The sequence below is a fragment of the Bos indicus x Bos taurus genome, chromosome 19 (assembly GCF_003369695.1).
Source record: "Bos indicus x Bos taurus breed Angus x Brahman F1 hybrid chromosome 19, Bos_hybrid_MaternalHap_v2.0, whole genome shotgun sequence".
Lineage (NCBI taxonomy): Eukaryota > Metazoa > Chordata > Mammalia > Artiodactyla > Bovidae > Bos > Bos indicus x Bos taurus.
Genome location: NC_040094.1, coordinates 8,301,035 through 8,324,150, shown reverse-complemented (window position 1 = coordinate 8,324,150; position 23,116 = coordinate 8,301,035). Strand labels below are relative to the sequence as shown.

Sequence of the window (23,116 nt, the reverse complement as noted above, 5' to 3'; positions counted from 1 at the left end):
TGTCTGTGTATCCAGCCCTAGCATAGTACTGGCGTATAGTGGAAACTCAGTAACTGTTTGTTGAATGAAGCATGTAGCCGAACACTGAAGTATAAAATGCATACCAGGCTTCAAACTGGCTTTAAAAAATTTCCCAGTTTCTTAATCTTGCTCATCGAGGCAGTCAAAGTCATAGAGTCAATGAAATCGATAAAAGTCAGCTTTCCTCTTCATAGGCCTACAGTCAGCTGTGACTGCCCATGAGGTCAGGGCAGGGTGACCTCCTCAGTATAGGCAAATCCCCAAGAGGCCACATCTCAGGACAGTTTCTAAGGGCTTTTCCTTTTATTTCTGGGGCAGCATGGATAGTGAGCCTTGTTGTCCCCCAGACACATGCTTTATAACTGCAGAGGAGTGCTATCCTCTTCCTCTCCAAAGGGTTGGGGATATCAGCCCTCAAGCTGTGGGGGGCAGTGGGTCTATGATGGTACCACTTTGCACCAGCTCGACCCTGCTCATAGAGTCTCACAGCATCCTCCTGTAGGACCGTCTCTCTCCCCCATCGGTAATCCTAGGAAGGAACACCCTATGGGACTACTGTATTTTGCAGAGCTTGTATTAAAAGTTACTTATACTAAAGCTTATATTAAAAAGTCATGCTACTCGAAAATCTCCATTGGATTTCCAACACACTTAAAATAAAATCCAAAGTCCTTATTATGATCTATGAAGCCATGAATGATCTTCTGATGCTGACCTGATATCATTTCCTCTCTTTGTTGCTCGTGCTTACCTACATTCCATCTATACTGATGTCTCAGCCAAGCACACTGTTACTGTTAACGCCTTTGCGTTTGCGATTTTCATTTCATGGAAATCTCTCATCTCTGCTCAGATTATCTTCTTCAGAAAGGCCTTTTCTCATCATCTTATACAAAAGTGCAGTTCCTGTCCTTTCAGTCTAGTCTTTTATCCTGATTTATTTTTGTTTCCAGCTCTCGTTACTGTCTGACATTTCCAATATTAATGTTTGTTGATTGGTTTACTGTTTGTCTCCCCCACTGGAATATTATTAGCTCCATGAGGAGTTTGTTCATTGATTTTTCAATACCTGGAAGAATGCCTGGCACATAATTAGTTGCTAAGTTTTAGTCGCTAAGTTGTGTCTGACTCTTTTGTGACCCCATGGACTATAGCCTGCTAGTCTCCTCCGTCCATGGGATTTCCCCAGGCAAGAATACTGGAGTGGGTTGCCATTTCCTTCTCCAGGGGATTTTCCTGACTCACGGATTGAACCCGCGTCTCCTGCATTGGCAGCAGGATTCTTTACCACTTAGCCACTTGGGAAGAGGGGCACATAGTGGGTTACTTAATAAATACTTATAAATGAATTAATGAAGAAATGAGTGAAGAGAGGAAATTGTAGAATGGAGAGTAAAGGCGGTAGGATAAAGTGGTTGCCCAAGAATAGTGTGGGAGCCTCCCAGGAAGAAAGATAGGATGCTTGCAGGGCTTGGTTTTCCAGGGTCTTGGGAGTCGTGTACTATCATGATTGATACTAAACTATTGATTGTTCCCACCCAGGCCACTGAAACATCGAGAAATGAGCCTCATGTATTATTTGTCTGTGATCATGGAACAGTGTGGCCTTTTTATGTAGAATGGGCTCTCAGTTCACTCTCCAGTAAAGGGTTTTCTTTAGTTCTTTTCTCTGTCATTTATCTACCCATGGGAAATCACTCACTTTCATGGCTTCATCTGTTATCAGTAGAGTCCAGCCAAATTCCTGTGTTTAGTAACCAACTCTGTCTCCTGCATTTCTACTGCCAGTTGCATATGTCCGCTTGGATGTTGAATTAACACCTGCAGACTCGAGGTGTGTGCATGCTCAGTCATGGCTGACTCTTTGGGACCCTAGGAACTATAGCCCGCCAGGCTCCTATCTATGCCCATTGAACTTTCCAGGCAAGAATACTGAAGCACATGTCCGTTTCCTACTCCAGGGGAAATCTTCCCACCCCAGAGATCAAAACTCCATCTCCTGCTTTGGCAGGTGGATTCTTTACCACTGAGCTCAAGATATTTAGAGCTAAGAGCATCATATTCTTCCCCACAGCATTTTCTTTTCTGATTTCATTATTTCTGGTAATGGTAGCAATATCCTCAGGGTCTTTGAAACTGAAAACCATGGGGATGCTTAGATGTCTCGGAGCTCTGACTGTCCTCATTCAAACAGCTGCCCAGTCTTGTCGGTTGCTTCCCATGCTTCTCACATCTACACTTGCTTCCTTTGTATTTGTTTCTGCTGTGACATCAAAATATTATTATAACCTCTGAATTATCTCCCCAATCCTGCTTTCAGTTCATCTTAAATATATTCCTCAGCCTGATTCTTAAAATACTGCCCAGTATGGCTGCAGCTTGTCCTCACAGGTTTATGGCTACTGTTGCCTCAAGTCCTTTCCCAGATCTAGCTCAACTGGACCACGTGTTCTTTTTCTGATTCTTTCTGAGTTCTTCTATTATGTCTTTGCTCATTCTGCTCCCTTTGACAAAAGAGATTTCATTATCCTTGTTCTTAGCATCCAGTCCATTCTTTAACACCTACAACAAATATCCTCTCTCCAAGGTGGCTTTCTGATACCTTCTTTAAGAAAACGTGCTTTCCTTTCTTTTTTTCAGTATCACTTAATACTTAAGATTTAAGCACATTATACGTATTTTAAAATTTAATTTGTATTTTTATTTCACTCCTACCACTGTACTAAAAAGCCCCTTGAGGGCAGAGTCGTTGTCTTAACTCCTCTCTTAATCTCCACAGTAGACCCCTGATGTGTATGTGTGGACCTGAACTGAAATACTTTGACTCAAAGGATGTTTTGTAACAGCAGTGCAGTTATATCATAGACTAAAAATGTTCACTAATGGGGAACTCATTAAATGGTCACATTCACATCCAGGTATCTCGGGAGTGGTATGACCAATATTATCAGTCATGTGGCACAGAAAAGGTACAGGAAAGCTAACTGATTGCCAGTGCCACACAGTAGGGGACCTAGTACCCTTGAGTCTCCGTCTGCAAGTCCGATTCAGGCTTCTCTTAACAACTTTCCCTCCTCTGGAAAGTAACAATTGCTGTTCATCAGCTTTTGAGCATGTAAACTCCTTGGAGCAAGGGAAACTGGGTGACTTCATCCCTTTATCCTGGAGATAAATTCAAATCCAGATGCCCAGGTCTCAAAATGAAACATCAGGCAGTTGCCTTGTCTCTTTCTAAATCTGGTAGCTGGGGAGCAATCCAAAGAGAGACTGCCTTCATTTCACCCACCCATTCACTCCCACTCCCACAAATCCTACAGTCCATTTGAACTGACGGAACTCTTGTTAATTGCCTCTTATTGGCCTGTTACAAGATGAAGCATGGGGAGGAGACAAAGCCTCCCTATTCACATTTTCAGTGGGCAGCAGGGGTCTCTGTAAAAATAGAGAACCCGGGGCCCAGGCTACCCATTTTTGAAAGTCAGGATGAGATCTTCTACCATTGAGAATCCCACATTATAATCACAATATTGCATCCTGGGAGACCCTGTCAATTTCTCCAATGGTCTGTTAGAAATTTAGAGTCTATTTAATAAGTTAGCACTACTTAAAGTTACAGACCTTTTTCTGCTTTAAATTGACACACGCTTTACATTTTAATTTCAGGTTTTTTTTTTCCCAGTTGGAGGAAAGAGGGGGCAGGAAGAGGGGGAGAGAGGAAAAAAAAGAAAGAAGGGGCAGTGCTTTTCATGAAAACATCAGTTCTTATATTTATGCTTTAGGAAAGCAAGGGGGAGGCAAGAACTGCAGCCTGATAACTGAACTTTCTGTTTAGAAGTCCCTCCTCTCCATTGGGCCTTAGCTAAGTTTCAGTAATTATTGCTCAGGCACATAGTCTTGGAGCTTTGCTTTCTCTCAGACTTGTACACAGTTCTAGGAAGGGTTGTTGCCAAAGCCATCATGTGATTTATTGACCCTCCACTGGGACAAGGGGGAACAGATATAACTTTGTGATTTTATTATAAGGAGGCTGGGTTAATATTTCTAGGTGAAACAAGCTACTATACCAAGTTCAAACATCTGAAGAGGGAGGTTAAGAAACCCTGAGTGTGGGGTGTAAGGATTATTCTGTCCTGGGGCTGTACAGACGTCGTCTGAGGCAGGGAGCAGGAGAAGAAAGGAGACATTGTGACCCATTTCCAACACCTCCTGTGTGTAGAGGCGGAAGTTCCTTGCCTGCAGAGGGACACGCGCGGAGGAAAAAATAGGAGAGTTACAACATGGCACTTACATAAACAACACCAAACTGGCATAAAACATCTAACAAAATTACATGACTTTAAGCTTGGAATTTTTATACAACATAAATATTAGGGTTCAGTCCATTTAATAATGCTATATAAAATCGAGATTTAAGGCAGTAATGTTCCACATAAACTCTGAAAACAACATTTATGCTTCTTATAAAAGCAGAAAATGATTGCGTTCTGTGGGCTTTTCAAAATGATGAATATAATTACATGAAGCAACAAAAATGGATTGAATTAAAAATCCACTAGTTTCAATTTAAGTTGGTTAAGGGGGGAAAATGTAGTTTCTGGCCAAGGACTGAGAAAATTTTACAAGTACCAAAAAAAAAAAAAAAAAAATGTTGTATGTACTCTTAGGCAGTTGGGCAGCCTGCTCCCAATGTATGCGTAGCCCAAGAGTCACCAATGAAATATGAGCTGCTTCAGACCTGCTAAGCCCAAGAAACCCTTTAATGGTATCTACTGTCAGAAGTTGAGCTGGCATTTTTTTCCCTCCTCCTGAGTATATGGCCACCCCTGGAATAATCCAGTTAACTCCCCTAGTGTCTTTATGGCATCTTGTGCAATTTATCCTTTTTCAACGTTAGCTGTTTTGGACTAGCTTTGCAACATTGACTTGTAATCAGAGTAGTGCCTTAACGGAAGAACACTCTTGGAGTCTTTCATCTATCCTCTTGTCTCCTTGGGTCAGAGGCCAATTCAGGTTGTCTCTCTGTTATTTAAAGAGAGCCAGTCACTCCTGTTACCGTCTCCCTGTTTGCAGGCTAAACTTGGCTTATTTTACTTGTGTGTGTAGGAATAGTATGTGTGTGTATTGAGTGCAGAGAGATGGTACATGCAGATCAAAAACAAGAGAATCTAATGCTACATGATATTAGCTCACTAAACAGAGCCTAGTAAACCTTCACTCTTGTCTTCTAAGCCAATGGTTTCTTTTTTTAAAAGTTGCTTATTAGTGGAGGTAAGATTTGCACATTTGGACTTAGACAAGAAAGTAATTTTGACAGCAAATTTTCTGTTTGTGGAAAGATAGCATGGAACAACTTTGGCCACTGCTCTAGATTTATATTACCAGTAATCTTCTGTTCTTAAGGAAATCATTTGCAAATCTAACTATACACTTATTTATTTACTTCCCTTGCTTCACGCTCTCCTGAAGCTAAGAGTCGATGTCTTTCAGGGTGGGTTAGCCAATTTTTCCTTGTTTGACCAGACCACAATAAAGTGGGGTCTGGGAACTTTGGAAGACGTCAGCGTGGAAGAGCTAGAGTAAAGGCACAGAAGTGTACTCAGTGTCCACGTGTAGGCATCAGACTGAAAATGTGCATGTATGTGCAAAGCGACATGTAAATCAATGAACAAAATGTATATATGTGTAATTTTTCACCTCTTGAGTTTTACACCATAATGCAGTTTCCATGAGTCATAAAAAGAAAATAAAAATAATGGTAAAGACTAGTACCTGATATAGAGGTATATTGATCTGCTTAAGGAGAGCTTTCACTGCCATCTGGAGCTCGTAGAAGAACAATTGCATGGGGCAGTCAGAAGTATGATCCACACTTTCCATAGATTCAGAGCCAGAAAGCTTTTGGACCCATTCCCACTCCTCTCTGTATGTTGAGTCAAGTTAAAATTAGAAATACAACAAAAGTTCAGAACACAGCTCAGAACATTTTCAGTGTATATGTCCAGAACCTGAATAACCAATTTTTGGTGGTTAAAACTTGATGCAGTTCATGAAATTTGAACTTTTTGCCACCCAAAGAGAGCTTAAAATGAGTTCTTTTCAAGTTTATTTCACCTATCAAACCACATATACCTCAGAACAGCAGGTCTGATTTGTAATGAATCAGTTTTTGAGATTGGAGCTTTGAAATATTTTGAAATAAGTTTTCTTTCCCTGAAGATCCCCTGTAAGTTCGAAGACCCTACATTCTACCACAGGGGCATCTGCTGGTTAATTCAGCAGTTGGGTAACCGCAGGACTCTGCTCCAACTCAGGCAAGAACCACACGGCACATTTCAACCCTGGCCTGTTGTAATCGTGGGCACTATTTTGGTTTCCTTCCCTTTCCAAAAGCTTGAGGAGAATCACAAACAGGAACACCAGGCAATTCCAATAAAAGGAACCAGGGGCCACACATCCCTGATCTTGTCCTCTTTTCAAACCAGTCATCTGTGTCTTTATTCTGCACGCTCTACCATCCTTCCCGATGAACTTTTTCAAATGTTCTGCAAAAAGGAAGGGGAAAGAAGGGAGGTGGGGGGAAAGCACATCCAATTTGTCCCCCAAAAGCTGCTCTTCGAAAGGATCTTGAAAAGATCAAGGGAAATACCTCTTGGGCAGCACTGCTTCTGTAAGGTGTTTTAGCACAAGTCTCTAAACAGATTCATTTGGCCTATTTGCTCCTGACGGCAAGGAGAAGCAATGTGCTCTCGGGAGCAGGCTAGGGAGGAAAGGAAAGCCCTGTTGTTCTGGGATGGAAAGAGAGGAGGTGCTAACGTGTTTTCCACCCTCGTGAAAATCCTCTGAGGGCTCTCCCTGATGGGTTATAGTCACTGGGGCTCCAAGCTATGAGCCAGAAAATGAAGTTGATTGTGACATAAGCTTTGCATCAGAATACACGCTCTTTTAACCAGCTCCCCTCTTAGAAAAGTTTCTGTTTTCATGATATCAGTTTCATTTCAATTCCCACACTGGAAAAGACTATGGAAAAATATACCCTTTGTCTCCATAAGAGGGAAAAAAAATGAAAATTAAATCCCACTTCAATCTGGGCATACTGTTGGCTTCACAAATAACTGAAATCTTTGAGAACCTGCTTGGGAACTGTATCTTTTCTTCCATCACTGATACCAAACTAGATGAGGGATTCTGACTAGCATAAGTATGCACAAAATCTAAAGGACCACATTGCTAAAATAGTATCTGTAATCAAATTAGAAAATAAATTACCAGGAGGATTACCATTAAACATCTACCACTAACTAATCAGTTTAGCCTTTAAGGATGAGGGCGATGGAACTGGCACAGTGAAGGCTACTGGAATCTTTTGTAGAAATGAAACTTGGGTCCTTGGCACATGGAAATTAGTTGGTACAACCACTAAAAGATAGAATCTAAACCTTGAAGACACAAATCTAGAAAATGGATGAAAGTAACCGTTGCAGAATCCACCCACAAATGAGCCTCTTGGGAAGGCCGGAGATAACTACTGCTGATTGTAGAAGTGGCCACCAGATGGCAGACTTAAAGTCTGGGTGTGTGTGATAAGGGAAAGGAGAATATGGCAGCTGGCGAGTGCTCTAAAGACCTCATGTGTCATCCTCATCGCCTTCACTGTCAGCAAGGAATATTTAGTATATACTGTGAGACACTACAGTTAATAAGTCCTTCGCACTTTAGGGACCAGATTTTAAATGATCAAATTAGAGTCTCCTTTGGTTAAGGAAATTTGTAGGTGCAATTAGGATGATCTCAATTGTCACTGAAGCCTGACAAAGCCTTTTCCAAGTTCTTTTTCTTTTCTTATCTAGTCTTTGCATGTTGAGCACAATTCAGTTCATTTTAGTAGACTTTCAGAGGGCTACTAGAGGGCTAGTTGTAAAGCTGGGTCAGATTACCAAGATTGGGTAGCTTTTCCAAAGTTAACAGGGCAATTCACCATAATGCCAAACCATAGAGAAGTTTTCAGAAACTCAGGCCTTGTTATGTCTTTTCTTCCCTAGAAAACCATGTAGAGCATAGGAAACATACGGAGTCCTTAGGTCAGGGGATTAGGAGTGGGAAGAATGAGAGTAGGGAGGGTCCTTTAAGATTAGGGGGAAATCAGTTACTCTCCTAGAACCCATTCACACAAGTGATTTTTTAAAAATATGACTTTTTAGGTTATGGAGAAAAGATTTTGGAAATAGAAGTGTTGAAAGAAAAGGGCATCTGTTCACTAACCTGAATGTCAGTGGCTGCAGAGAGGAAAGTGAAAGGAGAGCATCCTGTTTAAATGGGTGCACTGCTTATCCTAATGTTAAAACCGAGCTATGCCTTTAACGGTAATGTGGGAGACCTGGCTCTGATCCCTGGGTTGGGAAGATCCCCAGGAGAAGGCCGTGGCAACCCTCTCCAGTCTTCTTGCCTGGAGAATTCCATGGACAGAATTCCAGGAACTATAGCCTGACGGGCTTACCCTAATGTTAAAACCAAGCGATGCCTTTGCCCCAGTGTGCTGGCCCCTGAAGGCGTCTCATCATAAAGACTTCACCCGCAGTCACATTTCAGATTCCTTCTGGCACATCAAACCCATCCCTTCAACCATTGTTTCATCATAAGAAAAACCCAAACTTATAGCTTACTTGGAAATGTTATAGTTTTCACGGATCTTCACATGACAGAGAATGTTAGGCAGCTTTTGGGTAACAAGAACTTTGATCTGGTCCACAGAGCTACACAGCTTTAGGTAACCCAGATATAATCCAGGAGAGAGACGCTGATGACTCCTTTTGTGATAGGAAAGAATATCCTGTAGGATGAAAAATAAAACAAAAAATACAGTAAAAGATAATCTCTTTTTGTTTCTTAGGTACACTGTGTCATGAGTTAAAGGAGCTCTGGCTAAGTGATTAGTTAGAAAACTTGGATATCACCATCATGACTGTTGAGAATGTATTGTGGGTACAGCCATCTTAACCTTCAGGAGAATTAGCCTCCAAGTCAGGTAGGCAGTCAGTAATATTTTCTGCATGCTTATTTTCCTCAGATTTCTGCTCCACAAGTAGATGTGTGAGTTGTGATTTGGAATGGGCTGGTGGTGGTAGAAGAAGGTACTAAAGAAAAATAGAATTCATAATTTCTATCCTTGGAGTGTTTATTGTTTAGCTGGGGCATAACTGTAAGTGTAAAAACTGATAAAGCAGTATAGAAAAGCCTCATTATTTCAGGACAATTGGTGTCAGGAAAAGGGTCAAAGTTTTATAGTAAGTAGGAAAAAAGGAGAATTTGACTGATTATCTTGAAAAATGAAACAAATAATAGCAATATATCTTATTAACACTTGAGTTATAATTGGTCACTCCTAAATTATGTGATAGCTGGAATGTGCTTCCTAATATTTGACTTTCACACTGTGATCATGAACAGGATAATTTTTGCAAAAGGATTTGAAGGCTCCATATATTTTTTTCCCCTCTGGCATAAAAAACTGATCTTCAAGTCAGTCTCTTACATGATCCTTGTTCCTTGTGTGTACTTCAGTTGTTAACTGGCCTGCCTTTGCTAGATTCTCAGTTGTCAGTGACCCTTATGGCAGATAGTGAAGAGGGCCTAAAAAGCCTGTTGATGAAAGTGAAAGAGGAGAGTGAAAAAGTTGGCTTAAAGCTCAACATTCAGAAAATGAAGATCATGGCATCTGGTCCCATCACTTCATGAGAAATAGATGGGGAAACAGTGGAAACAGTGTCAGATTTTATTTTTTGGGGGCTCCAAAATCACTGCAGATGGTGATTGTAGCCATGAAATTAAAAGACACTTACTCCTTGGGAGGAAAGTTATGACCAACCTAGATAGCATATTCAAAAGCAGAGACATTACTTTGCCAACAAAGGTCCATCTAGTCAAGGCTATGGTTTTTCCTGTGGTCATGTATGGATGTGAGAGTTGGACTGTGAAGAAAGCTGAGCACCGAAGAATTGATGCTTTTGAACTGTGGTGTTGGAGAAGACTCTTGAGAGTCCCTTGGACTGCAAGGAGATCCAACCAGTCCATTCTGAAGGAGATCAGCCCTGGGATTTCTTTGGAAGGAATGATGCTAAAGCTGAAACTCCAGTACTTTGGCCACCTCATGCGAAGAGTTGACTCCTTGGAAAAGTCTCTGATGCTGGGAGGGATTGGGGGCAGGAGGAGAAGGGGACGACAGAGGATGAGATGGCTGGATGGCATCACAGACTCGATGGACGTGAGTCTGAGTGAACTCCGGGAGTTGGTGATGGACAGGGAGGCCTGGCGTGCTGCAATTCACGGGGTTGCAAAGAGTCAGACACAACTGAGCGACTGAACTGAACTGAACTGATGCATGTTATTTGATTAGGTCTCCTTGTCTTCATCAGCTTCACAAAATTTTGTAACTTTTACAAGATTTTAAAGTTTATCTTGTAATAGATTTGTGCTGAATTTGCCTTGAATTGCCAATTGTCCCATCACACTGTTCCGTAGGCAGCAGAGACCGAATGAAGTTGGGGCAGCAAGAAGTGCCAGCTTACTAAGGTTGTGACTTTTGCTTCTCTACACGACTGCAGGGACTCAGATAATAAACATTTGGTGATATAGATGCTCCCTTTCCCCCTCCATCAGTAGGTAAGACTTTGTATACATTTGAGCAGTGTGGTGGTGAAATAAAATAGGCATGATGACTCAGGAAACTTATTCTAAGAGAAGGATTCCTATATGCCAGAGTTTAGCCTGTTTTCAAAGGGGGTAAAAAAGGAGGGAATCAATGCTACCTCTAGGAAGGCAAAAAAGAAGAGGAAAAGAAAAGTATTTAGAATGGTGTAGAATTCAGTATGGAACAGAAATGTATGAAGGAGTGACCCCTCCTCTGTAGATGAACCATTTGTAACATCTAACATGGGCTTCCCTCCTGCCTGCAGTGCAGGAGACCTGAGTTCAATCCCTAGGTTGGGAAGATTCCCTGGAGAAGGGAATGGCTACGTACTCCATTATTCTTGCAGTGAGAATAACATATGTCATTTTGTATTGTCTTCTTTGTCACATCCTTATCAAGCATACTGAGATTCAGGTCCTATAGGAGACACTGGGGTTTCAGGTGAACCTGATATAATCCCTACTTTTAAAGAGGTTAAGAAAAACAGGTAAGTAAAGGAATGATTACAATATACTGAAACCCGCTTATAATAGAGGCAATGTAGGCATACAGAGGAAGGAGTATTTAACTTATATTTTTCTTATGTTGTTTGGTTGAACTAGATTATTAAATTAATGGCAGGGCTTTTTTTTTTTTTTTTTAATTGCAGTTTCTTTAGTACCCAGTATTATTTCTGCATATAACAGGTATGCCACATGTGGCAATCAGGCCTTATCTTTAAAACAGAATGTATGTCGTTCTAAATTCCATATATATTTCTCCATCTATTAGTGGAGGATGCATGTTGATGTATGGCAAAACCAATACAATATTGTAAAGTAAAAAAAAAAAAAAAACAGAATGTATGAGAAAAGCAGAAGAGGGACAAAATAAGAATGATCACAATTGGGAGGAGGACGTACCTAGCATTATCGGAAAGCAAATAGATAACTTTTATGATATATGGCAAAAAATAGACTTGAAAAATTTAACTTCATGATTAAGAAGGAAGGAACTCTTATATCAGGTGATTGATAGGCTGAATGTTTTCATCTTGTCTCTTCAGAGCTGATCGCAGATAGTTAACTAGAGGAAGTTCAGTCAAGGTGAAATACTGAGACATGAACAGGTAATCAAAGAGAAAGAAACATTAATGAGAGAAGGAAAAATGGAAGTACTCACATCAGCAGAATTTGATGACATGCACCCTAGGGGTACTTTGTGTACAACATGTGGCCACAGACCATTTTTGAGAAGTAACTGAGAACTGGAAAAGTCCCTAAAGACTGGAAAAGGGCAAATATGCCTATCTTTGAAATAGGAAGGGGAGAAACACAGAATGACCCTGGTAATTAAAGACCACCAACTTATTGATCTTTGGGAAGAATGAGAGTGAGCTATCAAGCAATCAATTTGCAGTCACTAGGAGACCCTGAGACACTACATAGGCGTCAACCTGGTTTTGTGATGGGCAAATCGTATGGACAACTCTAATTTCTAATAGCAAAAGAACAGAATCCATAGACCAGGGAGATGTCTCCAGTATAATCTGTAAGCTGAACACCAGGGTTGAAGATTTGTGGGTGATGGGATATTATGGCGATAGCAGGACATATTGAGTGATGCGCAGTGGAGACTGGTCTTGAGAGCCAGTCTGTTCAGCATATTTATTGATGTCCCAGACAAATAAAGAATGTGTGTATCAAATTTGTGGGTCCCAAATTTGGTGTGGTTTTGATTTTCTGGAAAATAGTAATAAAGCTCTGAATGACCCTATGCATTGGAAAAATAAGCCTATCATAATTAGGGTTGAAACTTAATAAGAAAATGTGCTTGTAAAGACCCAAACCCAAGAGTAAAAATATAGGATGGGTATGAGTATAAGAAAAAACATGGGGTCAGAACTGACCACAAATAGAAAGTGAGTTGGGAACATACTGTGGTTATGTAAAAAACAATGTCACTCTGGGATGGAGTAATTCACTCTTCCATTCAGTTTTGTGATGACTATTACTGAGCATCTACTATATGTTTTCCTGCCTTCACATAGTCATTTATCCTTCGTTAGTCAGAATGTTTTCGGAGTCTGTGAAATGCATGAGAAGAGAAAGAGATGTCCTATTCACATGATCTGAGGTACATTAGAACGGCCTCCTGAGTGAGTGAGTGCAACTCGCTCAGTCGTGTCCGACTCTTTGCGACCTCATGGACTATACAGTCCATGGAATTCTCCAGGCCAGAATACTGGAGTGGGTAGCCTTTCCCTTCTCCAGGGGATCTTCCCAACCCAAGGATCGAACCCAGCTCTCCCACCTTGCAGGCGGATTCTTTACCAGCTGAGCCACCAGGGAAGCCAGAAAGGCCTCCTAAGCCAAGTCAGATAGATGCCTGTGGGTTTATGTATTGCCTGCTTTGACCTCTAATCTCCATTTCTAGTCTCTACTTCCACTACAGTCCTCTTGAGTCTCTTACCTCCAACCAAAATGGATTGTTTTTCCCTTCCTCATATATAGCCTAATCTCTCTTCTTTGATTCTTTATTGGTTCATGAATTCACTCATTCTGCCAACTTTCACTGAGTACCTAGAGAAGAAAATGGCAACCTACTCCTGTATTCTTGCCTGGAAAATCCCATGGATAGAGGAGCCTGGTGGGCTACAGTCCATGGGGTGGCAAAGAGTCGGACACGACTGAGCACACACTACTACTTCTGGGTATCAGGCGTTATGCTAGGATGTCAATGACATCAAGGTCAATAGGACATGATCCTTCCTTTCACGGAACTCGTATTTCGGTTTGTGAGAGTGACATGTAAATTTTTCTTAGCCTGGTGTGATGAAGGTTGTGTAATGTGCATTGTGGACGCAAGGGAGGGTGGGATCTACTTTTCCAGCTTCCACCCTCGTTTCTTTTTTAACCATGCCCTCTATTTAATTACCTATTTAATTTCTTCCCTCCTCCCTTCTTTTCTGTCTTCCTTTCTTCTTCCCTCCCTCTCATCTTCTGCTTTTTTTTCTAACTGCCCTCCCCCCGCCGTCCTTCTCTTTTTTTCTCTACCTTGTGAACTTACACTTCACGGCTCAGCCAAATGTCACCTCTTCTACAAAGCCTTCCCTGATATTTCCAGGTAGAATTAATAGTCACTTTGTCTGTGTTTTCATAGTACACTGTTTGTGCTGCTATCAGGCTCTGGTTTAATTCTGCCTTGTATTACCTTGATTTGTTTACATGTCTGTCTCCCTCCCTTGACTGAACTCCTTGAAAGCAAGGACCTTGACTTAATCATTTGTTTTTTCTATAGCACCTAGAAGAGTTCCTGGCACATAGTTGGTGCTGAAAAAAATGTTTATTAAATATGAAGTGAGAGGCCCAGACGTAGTAAGGGTCTGGGGCTGGACCTTGGGGAGAGAACATGTGGTGCTGGTACAGAGGAGGGGCTACTCATCTTCTCTTCATTGACCAGATAGCCTCAGAGCTTGTTAGAGGAGCAACATTAGTTGCTTGTCCATTAACTTTTGTTTGGTTGGATAAGTCCTGGAAGCTGAATTGTCCAGGGTTAGCAGAGGTCATAAAATGGTGGCCGGTGGCCCAAGATTATACAGGCTGCCAAGAATGTAAAGTTTCTGAATTATTTTCTAACTTTAAAAAAATAAAGAAATTTAATCCAAAATTCTGGACTTTTGACTTCTCTTTAAAAATTGAAAAAGATTTCAACATTGGGACCACTTTCTTCCACTGCAATTAGCTGCGGCTGAATAGGGCTGTTCTTCAGATGAGACAAGGGCTCTCCAGATAACCTTAGTCTTTATTACTTCCACTTTTTTATATTGAGATATAACTCATATACTGTGAAATTCACCCTTTTAAAGTATGAAATTCAGTGGTTTTTTAAAGTCACAGAGTTGTGCAACCATCAGCACTATCTAATTCCAGATTATTTTAATCATTCCAGAAAGAATCCTTGCATTAATTAGCTGTCATTCCACAGTCCCTCCTCTTTCTGCCTCTGGAACCACTCATCTACTTTCTGTCTCTATGGATTTGCCTGCATTGGGTATTTAATTGTGTAGCATTTTGTGGCTGGCTTTTTCTAACTTAGCATAATGCTTTCATCCACGTGAGCATGGATCAGTACTTCATTCATTTTATGGCTGAATAATATTCCATTGTATGAATTACCACTTTTGTTTATATCCATTTATCAGTTACTGGACGTTTAGTTTTATCCACTCTTTGGCTGTTGTGAATACTTCTGCTCTGAACACTGAGGAACAAGTTTTTGTGTGACCCCAGTTGTTTCTTATTCCCAGTCCAGTTGACTCATTTCCATTAATCTTGCTGATTTCAGTAGTGTTAAACCCCTATGATAGGTGATCCTAGGAGGCACAGCAGGAATGTTCAGGAAAATAGCAGAAAAGGACAGAAGAGATAGTTGGTCCTGAGCACCTCAGGTGTAAAAAGAAGATACTGGGTGTCTTCAGGTGCAGGAAATGCCTAAGGAGAACAAGAGAAGGAAAGCAGGGATAGGAGGAAGATACAGGCAAGCTTCATCATAGCTTCTCTAGGACCACAGTTTTAAAAAGGGTCTAGAGAAAAAGAGGGGGACGGTGAGTAAAGCATCCCTGCAGATGGGAAGGGCACCAGGCTAGGAGTCAGAAGACTTGGGTCCTAGGCCCACAGGCTCATTTTTGGCTGGTATGACCTTGGTGAGTTACTTCCCTGAAATCCATAGCTTCATTTATGAATTGGACACAGTTTTCCCACTCAACCTCACTAGGTTTTCATGAGGGTCAAATAGATGTGACAAAGTGTTATAAACTTTAAAGTACAAGCGTGAGAGATTAATCTTCAGAAAAAAACTTCACCGGTGAAGTTTCTAGTTATTGAAGTGATCCCTGAAGATTATGGTCAGAGAAACTCAGCACCCGAGAGAGGCCTTTCTGATGGAAGTACAGATGACCCTTAAACAACATGAGTTTGTATTGTGTGAGTCTACTTATCAATGGATTTCAGTAAATATGCAAATATACATGTGTAGGATAATGTATACATTTGTATTGTACAAGACTTGTATTGAAGTGGATAGCCTATCCTTACATAGGCATAAGGTGAGGAATATTTAATGTAAAATTAGTAATGTTTTAGCTTTCTTACTGGTTTATAATTTTGCTTTCAAAGAATTACATTACCATATAGTATATTTTGTCTCTCATATTTGGAGAAACTGCCTATAAGCCTATCATCACATTAGATTTTTTTTAAAGTAACAATGTTTCCTATATTGTATTATGAATGTGACTGTAATACTGTATGCCATAAAAGTTTCATGACCATTCATAGCCTATAGGCTAAGCTGCTGCTGCTAAGTCACTTCAGTCGTGTCCCACTCTGTGCGACCCCATAGACAACAGCCACCAGGCTCCCCCATCCCTGGAATTCTCCAGGCAAGAATACTGGAGTGGGGTGCCATTGCCTTCTCCGATAGGATAGGCTACTGTGAAACAATTGGATTGATTCAGTTCAGTTCAGTCGCTCAGTCGTGTCCGACTGTTTGTGACCCCATGAACTGCAGCACGCCAGGCCTCCCTGTCCATCACAAACTCCCGGAGTTCACTCAGACTCAAGTCCATCGAGTCAGTGATGCCATCCAGCCATCTCATCCTCTGTCATCCCCTTCTCCTCCTGCCCCCAATCTCTCCCAGCATCAGAGTCTTTTCCAATGAGTCAACTCTTCACATGAGGTGGCCAAAGTACTGGAGTTTCAGCTTCAGCAACATTGGATTGATTAGGCTACCACAAAGCAATCATACTGCTGCTTCTTTATTATCAATGTGTGAATTATTATACTTAATAAATAAATATGAATTTCTTTTTCACATTATCTTTTCATTTTTGATGTCTAGCAAGGACAGGAAAGCCTGGCCTGCTGCAGTCCATGGGGTCGCAAAGAGTCGGACATGACTAAGCAACTGAACATCAACAGTTTGTAATGGGCATAACATCTACAGTGTTTTGTATAAGACAGTGTTTTGATAGGTACTGACAGATGGAGGTTTCATCTTGTAAAGAGATGATATCAATTTACGATATTGATAAATACAGTATAGTACTGCAAGTGTATTTTCTTTTCCTTATGATTTTCTTAATAGCATTTTCCTTTCTCAATCTTATTATAAGAATATACTAGATAATACATATAAAATATGTGTTAATCAATTATTTATGTTATTGGTAAAGCTTCTGGTCAGTGATATGGTATTAGTAGTTAAATTTTGGAAGTTATATGTGAATTCATTGCTGGAGGTGGGCTTATCAGCACCCCTAACTCCTGTGATGTTTGTTCAAGGGTCAGCTGTGCGTTCATCGCCAGTTACTTTGCTCAGGGGGATTCTAACTTGTCTGTACTAACTCCCTTTTCCTTCCCAGGAAACTGTGGGAAGGGTTTCTCTTTCACTTCCAGATACATGAGAGAGGCCTGTTATGAAGGTCTAATACTTGAGAGGGTCGGGAATTTGAATGGGTTAGACCCTGGAAGTTCCCTGGGGCCCTAAAGGATTAGTACATTAGTTGTGGGTCCAGATTGTGTTAAAGCCCTTATTTGTTTTGAAAATTCCATTGTGGATCAGATAGTCTTTATTTTTAGTTTAAATTTATACAGTTTTTCCTTACTTCTATGTAAAGGAGAGGAAGTAGTGAAATACTCCAAGGGTTGAATGAACCAGTACTTAAGGTCTCCTGGGAGAGTAGGGATGAGGAGGAGATGAACTGGGTGTGCCCTGAGGAGAACCTAGTATTGGTTGGATTTTTCTGAGTAGAGAAATAATAAAAATAACTAACAGCTCATCTATTTAGAATACTAAAAGATGATGCTGTTAAAGTGCTGCACTCAGTATGTCAGCAAATTTTCAAAACTCAACAGTGGCCATATGACTGGAAAAGGTCATTTTTCATTCCAATCCCAAAGAAGGACAGTGACAAAGAACGTTCAAACTACCATACAATTGTGATCATTTCACAAGCTAGTAAGGTTATGTTTTAAAATCCTTCAACCTAGGCTTCAGTAGTATGTGAACCAAGATCTTTCAGATGTACAAGCTGGGTTTCAAATAGGCAGAGGAACTAGAGATCAAATAGCCAATATTCATTGGATTATAGGAAAAAAACAAAGGAATTCCAGAAAAACATCTACTTCTGTTTCATTGACTGTGTTAAAACCTTTGATTGTGTGGATCACAATAAACTGGAAAATTCTTGAGAGATGGGAATACCAGACAGACCTGTCTCCTGAGAAACTTGTATTCAGGTCAAGAAGCAATGGTTGGAGCCGGACATGGAACAATAGACTGGTTCAAAATTGGGAAAGGTGTACGACAAGGCTGTCTATTGTCACCCTGTGTATTTAACTTGTATGCAGAGTACATGATTGGAAATGCCGGACTGGACGGCTCACAAGCTGTAATCAAGATTGCCAGGAGAAATATCAACAACAATATGCAGATGATACCACTCTAATGGCAGAAATTGAAGAGGAACTAAAAAGTCTTCTGAGGGTGAAAGAAGAAAGTGAAAAAGAGGACAGTAAAAAAGCTGACTTAAAACCCAACTTTAGAAAAGCTAAGATCATGGCATCTAATGCCAATCACTTCATAGCAAATAAAAGGGGAAAAAGTGGAAACAATGGCAGATTTTATTTCCTTGGGCTCAAAAATCGCTGCAGATGGTGACTGCAGCCATAAAATTAAACGGCACTTGCTCCTTGGAAGGAAAGCTATGACAAACCTAGACAGTGTATTAAAAAGCAGAGATATCAATTTGCCAACAAAGGTCCATACAGTCAAAGCTATGGCTTTTTCAATAGTCATGTACGGATGTGAGAGTTGGACCGTAAAGGAAGGGAGTGCTGAAGAATTGATGCTTTTGAATTGTGGTGCTGGAGAAGACTCTTGAGAGTCCCTTGGACTGCAAGGAGATCAAACCAATCAATCCTAAAGGAAATCAATCCTGAATATTTATTGGAGGGACTGATGCTGAAGCTCCAATACTTTGGCCACCTGATACGAAGAGCTGACTCATTGAAAAAGACCCTGATGCTGGGAAAGAGAGAAGGCCAAAGGAGAAGGGGGTGACAGAGGATGAGACAGTTGGATAGCATCGCCAACTTAATGGACATGAATTTGAGCAAACTCCAGGAGACAGTGAGGGACAGGGAAGCCTGGCATGCTGTAGTTTGTGGGGTCACAAAGAGTCACACACAACTTAGCGACTGATGAATAACAACAACAACAGCATTTGCTAAGCATTCACTTTGTGCTGTTCTTCTAATGCTTTATATATTTAACTCATTTAATCCTCATTAGAGACCCGTGAAGTTGGTTTTATTTTCAGATGAGGAAGGACAGGAGGTAAGAAATTAAATAACTTGTTCTAGTGAGAAGGCAATGGCACCCCACTCCAGTACTCTTGCCTGGAAAATCCCATGGGCAGAGGAGCCTGGTGAGCTGCAGTCCATGGGGTCGCTAAGAGTCAGACACGACTGAGCGACTTCATTTTCACTTTTCACTTTCATGCATTGGAGAAGGAAATGGAAACCCACTCCAGTGTTCTTGCCGGAGTTCCCAGGGACGGGGGAGCCTGGTGGGCTGCCGTCTATGGGGTCACACAGAGTCGGACACGACTGAAGCGACTTAGCAGCAGCAGCAGCAGCAGCAGTGACATAAACAGGAACGGTGGAGTCAAGACTCATCCTGTCAGCCTTATTCGATAGCAGTGCCTCAGAATGTGGTGTGATGAAACAGAAAGAAGCTCAGGCTTCCAATCAGAAGGCTTAGTGGTCATCACTCTAGTGACCCTAAGAAAAAAGAATGGTCTGTGGCCTGTAATTGTGCGAATTATCCAGCCTCCTTTGGTCAATACCATGATCTATCTCTATGTTGAATTGGTGGGGCTACCTCCTAACGTAATTAAATGTTAAGTCTAAGAGTGATTACCCTAGGGATTTTATTCACCCACTTCCTCTTTAGTGTGAGACCTGTGTGGGAAGGAGGGGAGAGAGAAAAAGTAGGAGGAGGAAAAAAGAGAAGTAGGGGGTGGGTGGGAATGACATCAAGCAGGAATGTGCCAGTCAGCGGGGGTAAATTTTCCACTTGGATCCGTGTGGAAACCTGATCTTGCCTCTATTTTTGGTCTCCTTCTCTAACAACTTTTTGCCAGATTGGAATTTTTCTGCACCTGTAACACATTTTTAATGTAATAAGTCTAGGAGAAACCAGGTATTATATCATGCTGGGGCCTGTGATGTGTTTCGTTTTCTAGGAGCAAGGTAGCCCAGACTCCAGTTTATCCCTATAAGGGATTAGTGTATTAGTCACCCTGTAAAAGCCCAATTTATTATGATTTTTAAAATGTTTCTTTTAGCACTTACTTATAAAAGGTGAAAGGGGAACCACGAATGTGTCTGTGTTCTCTGCTCCCACCTACACACACACACACACACACACACACACACACACACACACACACACCATCACCCTCTATAAATTTCATATGAACCCAAATTCCATGAAACCAAATCCAGAGGTATTGGCTTTGACCAGTTAGCTTACCTTTGCTGTGATGGACTTTATCCTGATCTGGGCCAGAGAAGCATAGAAAGATGAGATTATTGTACTAGCCACCCCTCGGTGGAGGATGGACCTAAGTCAGCAGGTTAGGGGTTTAGCTGTTTAGGGTGATCATGTGGGGTTACTGGGTCAAGGCTTAGGTTTGGCTTGTGAGATTGAGCCCTTTCCCATTATTCCAGATTGGCCGTCTTGTGGATATATGCCATTGGTTATGTAGGCCTTAAGGCAGTTGTTTCTCCTAGCTTTACCACACGACTGGAGAGCTCTACAGAACTCGTTCTCATCACTGGGTTTAAAAGAAGGAAAAAACAAAACAAAACCACAGCTTGAAGCCCATGTTCACATAAGAACGTGTGAGGGCACTTCCCTGGTGGCCCAGGGGTTAAGAGCCTGCCTTATAATGCAGGGGATGTGGGTTTGATCCCTGGTCAGGGAGCTGACACCCCACAAGCCGTTAGGGCAACTAGAGAGCTTGCGCCCTGCAGTGAAGACCCAGCACGACAAAAAAGAGAAGAGAGTGTGTGTGAGAGAGAGAAAGAACACCCGAGGCGGTGGGGTGGCATGGAGCGAGCACGGAACTTGGAGCACAAGATGCAGGTCTGCATTCCAGCTCTGCCGTCCAGGTGAGAAACTGGATCTCAGCTGCCTGGTGTTTGCATCTCCGTGACTATTTAGTTCTCTATCCCGTCCCCTACTCACCAAAATCCTAACTCCTGCCCCCAAATGTGATGTTATAACAGCAGGAAGAAGCCTGCTTCCAACAGAAGATCTGAATTCAGATTTCAGCTCTGCCATTTTCTAGCTGTATGTTTAGGGGCAAATCCAAGTCTGATGGGGCCTGAAAATAACTCCATTTTTGATGCTTTCCTTAAGGAAAAGAATAGAAAATTATAAATATGAAGTTGTTTGGGCCTTTGAAGGGGCTTGTAGAAGTGAAGAACTTAAGGATGTTTCTGAATCTTTCCTATGTGTGGAATGCAAACAATGATATGTCTCTGGACCTCTTCGTTCCATTACTGCATATGTAAATGGCTCTTGGTATATTTCACTAGAACCTCAGTTAAGTGAGTTTGGAACTTTAAACGTTTTAGGAAATTGAAAAGACTACATACCTGGATGGTTATCAGTAAAATGTCTAAGGCTGTTGGCTCCTCAGGTGTCGAGAGAGACTTCCTCTGGCTTTGCAGTTTCGAGATCTGCATCCATTTTCCACTGAAAAATGAATAGAGCATCTCCACTTCTCTGATGGTGACTATGAGGATGTTTCCATGTCGATCTTTAATGGGTTCATAGTAAACTCTTCCCAAGTTGTGTGTCCCAAGTAAATTCTAGAAACGAACAGATTTCTGGTAGCTTTGATCATGTGCAAACAAAGCAACATAACTGCAACAGAAGATGTTTCTGAGAAGCTGTTTTGTTGTTGTTAAGCAGATTTAAACTTAGAATATGTAGCATCATAGAAATGTACTTAGCAGAAGCTCAAAGAAAATGTCTTTACCATAAGCCTGCGAAGATTATAGCAAGAGGCACAAAAATTATGTTTTTTTAAGCAAATTTAATGTCTGTAAATATCTCTTACCCACATAGACACACCAGCACATAAACCTCAGTTACCAGCACTTGAAGAGAATCCCAGATGTTTTAAAGAAAAATGCCTGATATTTCAAGTATGCTACTTGTGGAGTTTTCAGGAGATCTACGGTAAGCTGGTATGAAGTGGGGTTGTTCAAAATGAAGAAGTGAATTGACAATGTAGCACATTGTACAGGTCCCCAAATGACTGCACATTCCCTTCAAGATACTTTAATTGGAAGATTGGCCTGGTTTGACTTATCTGCATTTCAGAGAGTTCTATTTATTTAAAATTTTGTTGAAATTGTTTGTGAGCTGGGTCAACAAGGTAGACAATACTTTTAGAAAGGTAAGAAGAGAAGGATGCCACATTAAATTTTGGAGAGGCCCAGGCAGATGTTATTAAAATAAGCAATTTTACAAATATGCAAAGTTTAGACATTTTTAACTTAGAGCAGTGGATGAATAGGATAAAATCCCCCTTTCCTTTGAATATCTATGTTTTTTTTTTTAAATTATTAATCATCTCAGAGCTTAGCTGTGATTTTTGTGAGCTCACATAAGTGCTGACAAGATAGCCTGTTAGCAGGAGAGCAAAAGTAGAACTGGAATTTGTATAAGTAATTAGGATGACCTAAAAATGAATGAGCCAGCTGATCAGTATCCACATTTACAAAAACGTTGGCATGATCCTCATAGGTAGGCACTGTGTCTTTTTCTTCTTCTTAATTTACAAGGACAGAATGCATATTGAGAAATAAGAAATTTCATAAATAATTATTGACATTATAAAAATTTATTTGGCAGGCTTACTATTTTAAAAAATGGCCTAACTACTCAGTCAGATTATTGCTTTCCAACAATTAACTTATATATCATAGGGAAATATTTGGGTAAGGCTCTTACTACAGCCTTATATATAAAGCAGTTTGCTGCAAGGTCATACTGGCTTAATCAGCAATGGCATGCTGGTAAACCAGCCATCAAAAAAAAAAAAGTCCTGATATATAGAATATGCCAATTTTTGTGGTGTAAATACTCTTGCAATATTTTATTTCACGTTACCAAAAGTTTGATAGCAGGCTTTGAACAGTTCTGACTACTTAACAGTTGGCTCTTCTAAGTGAGGACAAGTTGACTCTAGCACATTACTGCTGTTAAGTCTTTAGTTATCCTGGTGTTGAGTTTCAGGCTGGCTGCTGTTCATTAACACTTAGACTTTTGAAAAATGACTTACTCTT

At 40.9% G+C, this 23,116-nt stretch overlaps 1 protein-coding gene across 2 annotated transcripts in view; it reads right to left on the bottom strand.

Moving 5' to 3' along the window:
• The window catches only part of ANKFN1 (ankyrin repeat and fibronectin type III domain containing 1), a 299,993-nt gene that overhangs the window by 27,762 nt on the left and 249,115 nt on the right, over positions 1-23,116 (bottom strand). For both annotated transcript variants that reach the window (XM_027517947.1, XM_027517945.1), the window contains 4 exons: positions 21,416-21,631; positions 8,682-8,848; positions 5,791-5,941; positions 4,086-4,254 (listed from right to left, as the gene is read on the bottom strand). In XM_027517947.1, the coding sequence (XP_027373748.1) occupies positions 4,086-4,254; positions 5,791-5,941; positions 8,682-8,848; positions 21,416-21,631 (703 nt within the window). The remainder of the gene's footprint in view (positions 1-4,085; positions 4,255-5,790; positions 5,942-8,681; positions 8,849-21,415; positions 21,632-23,116) is intronic.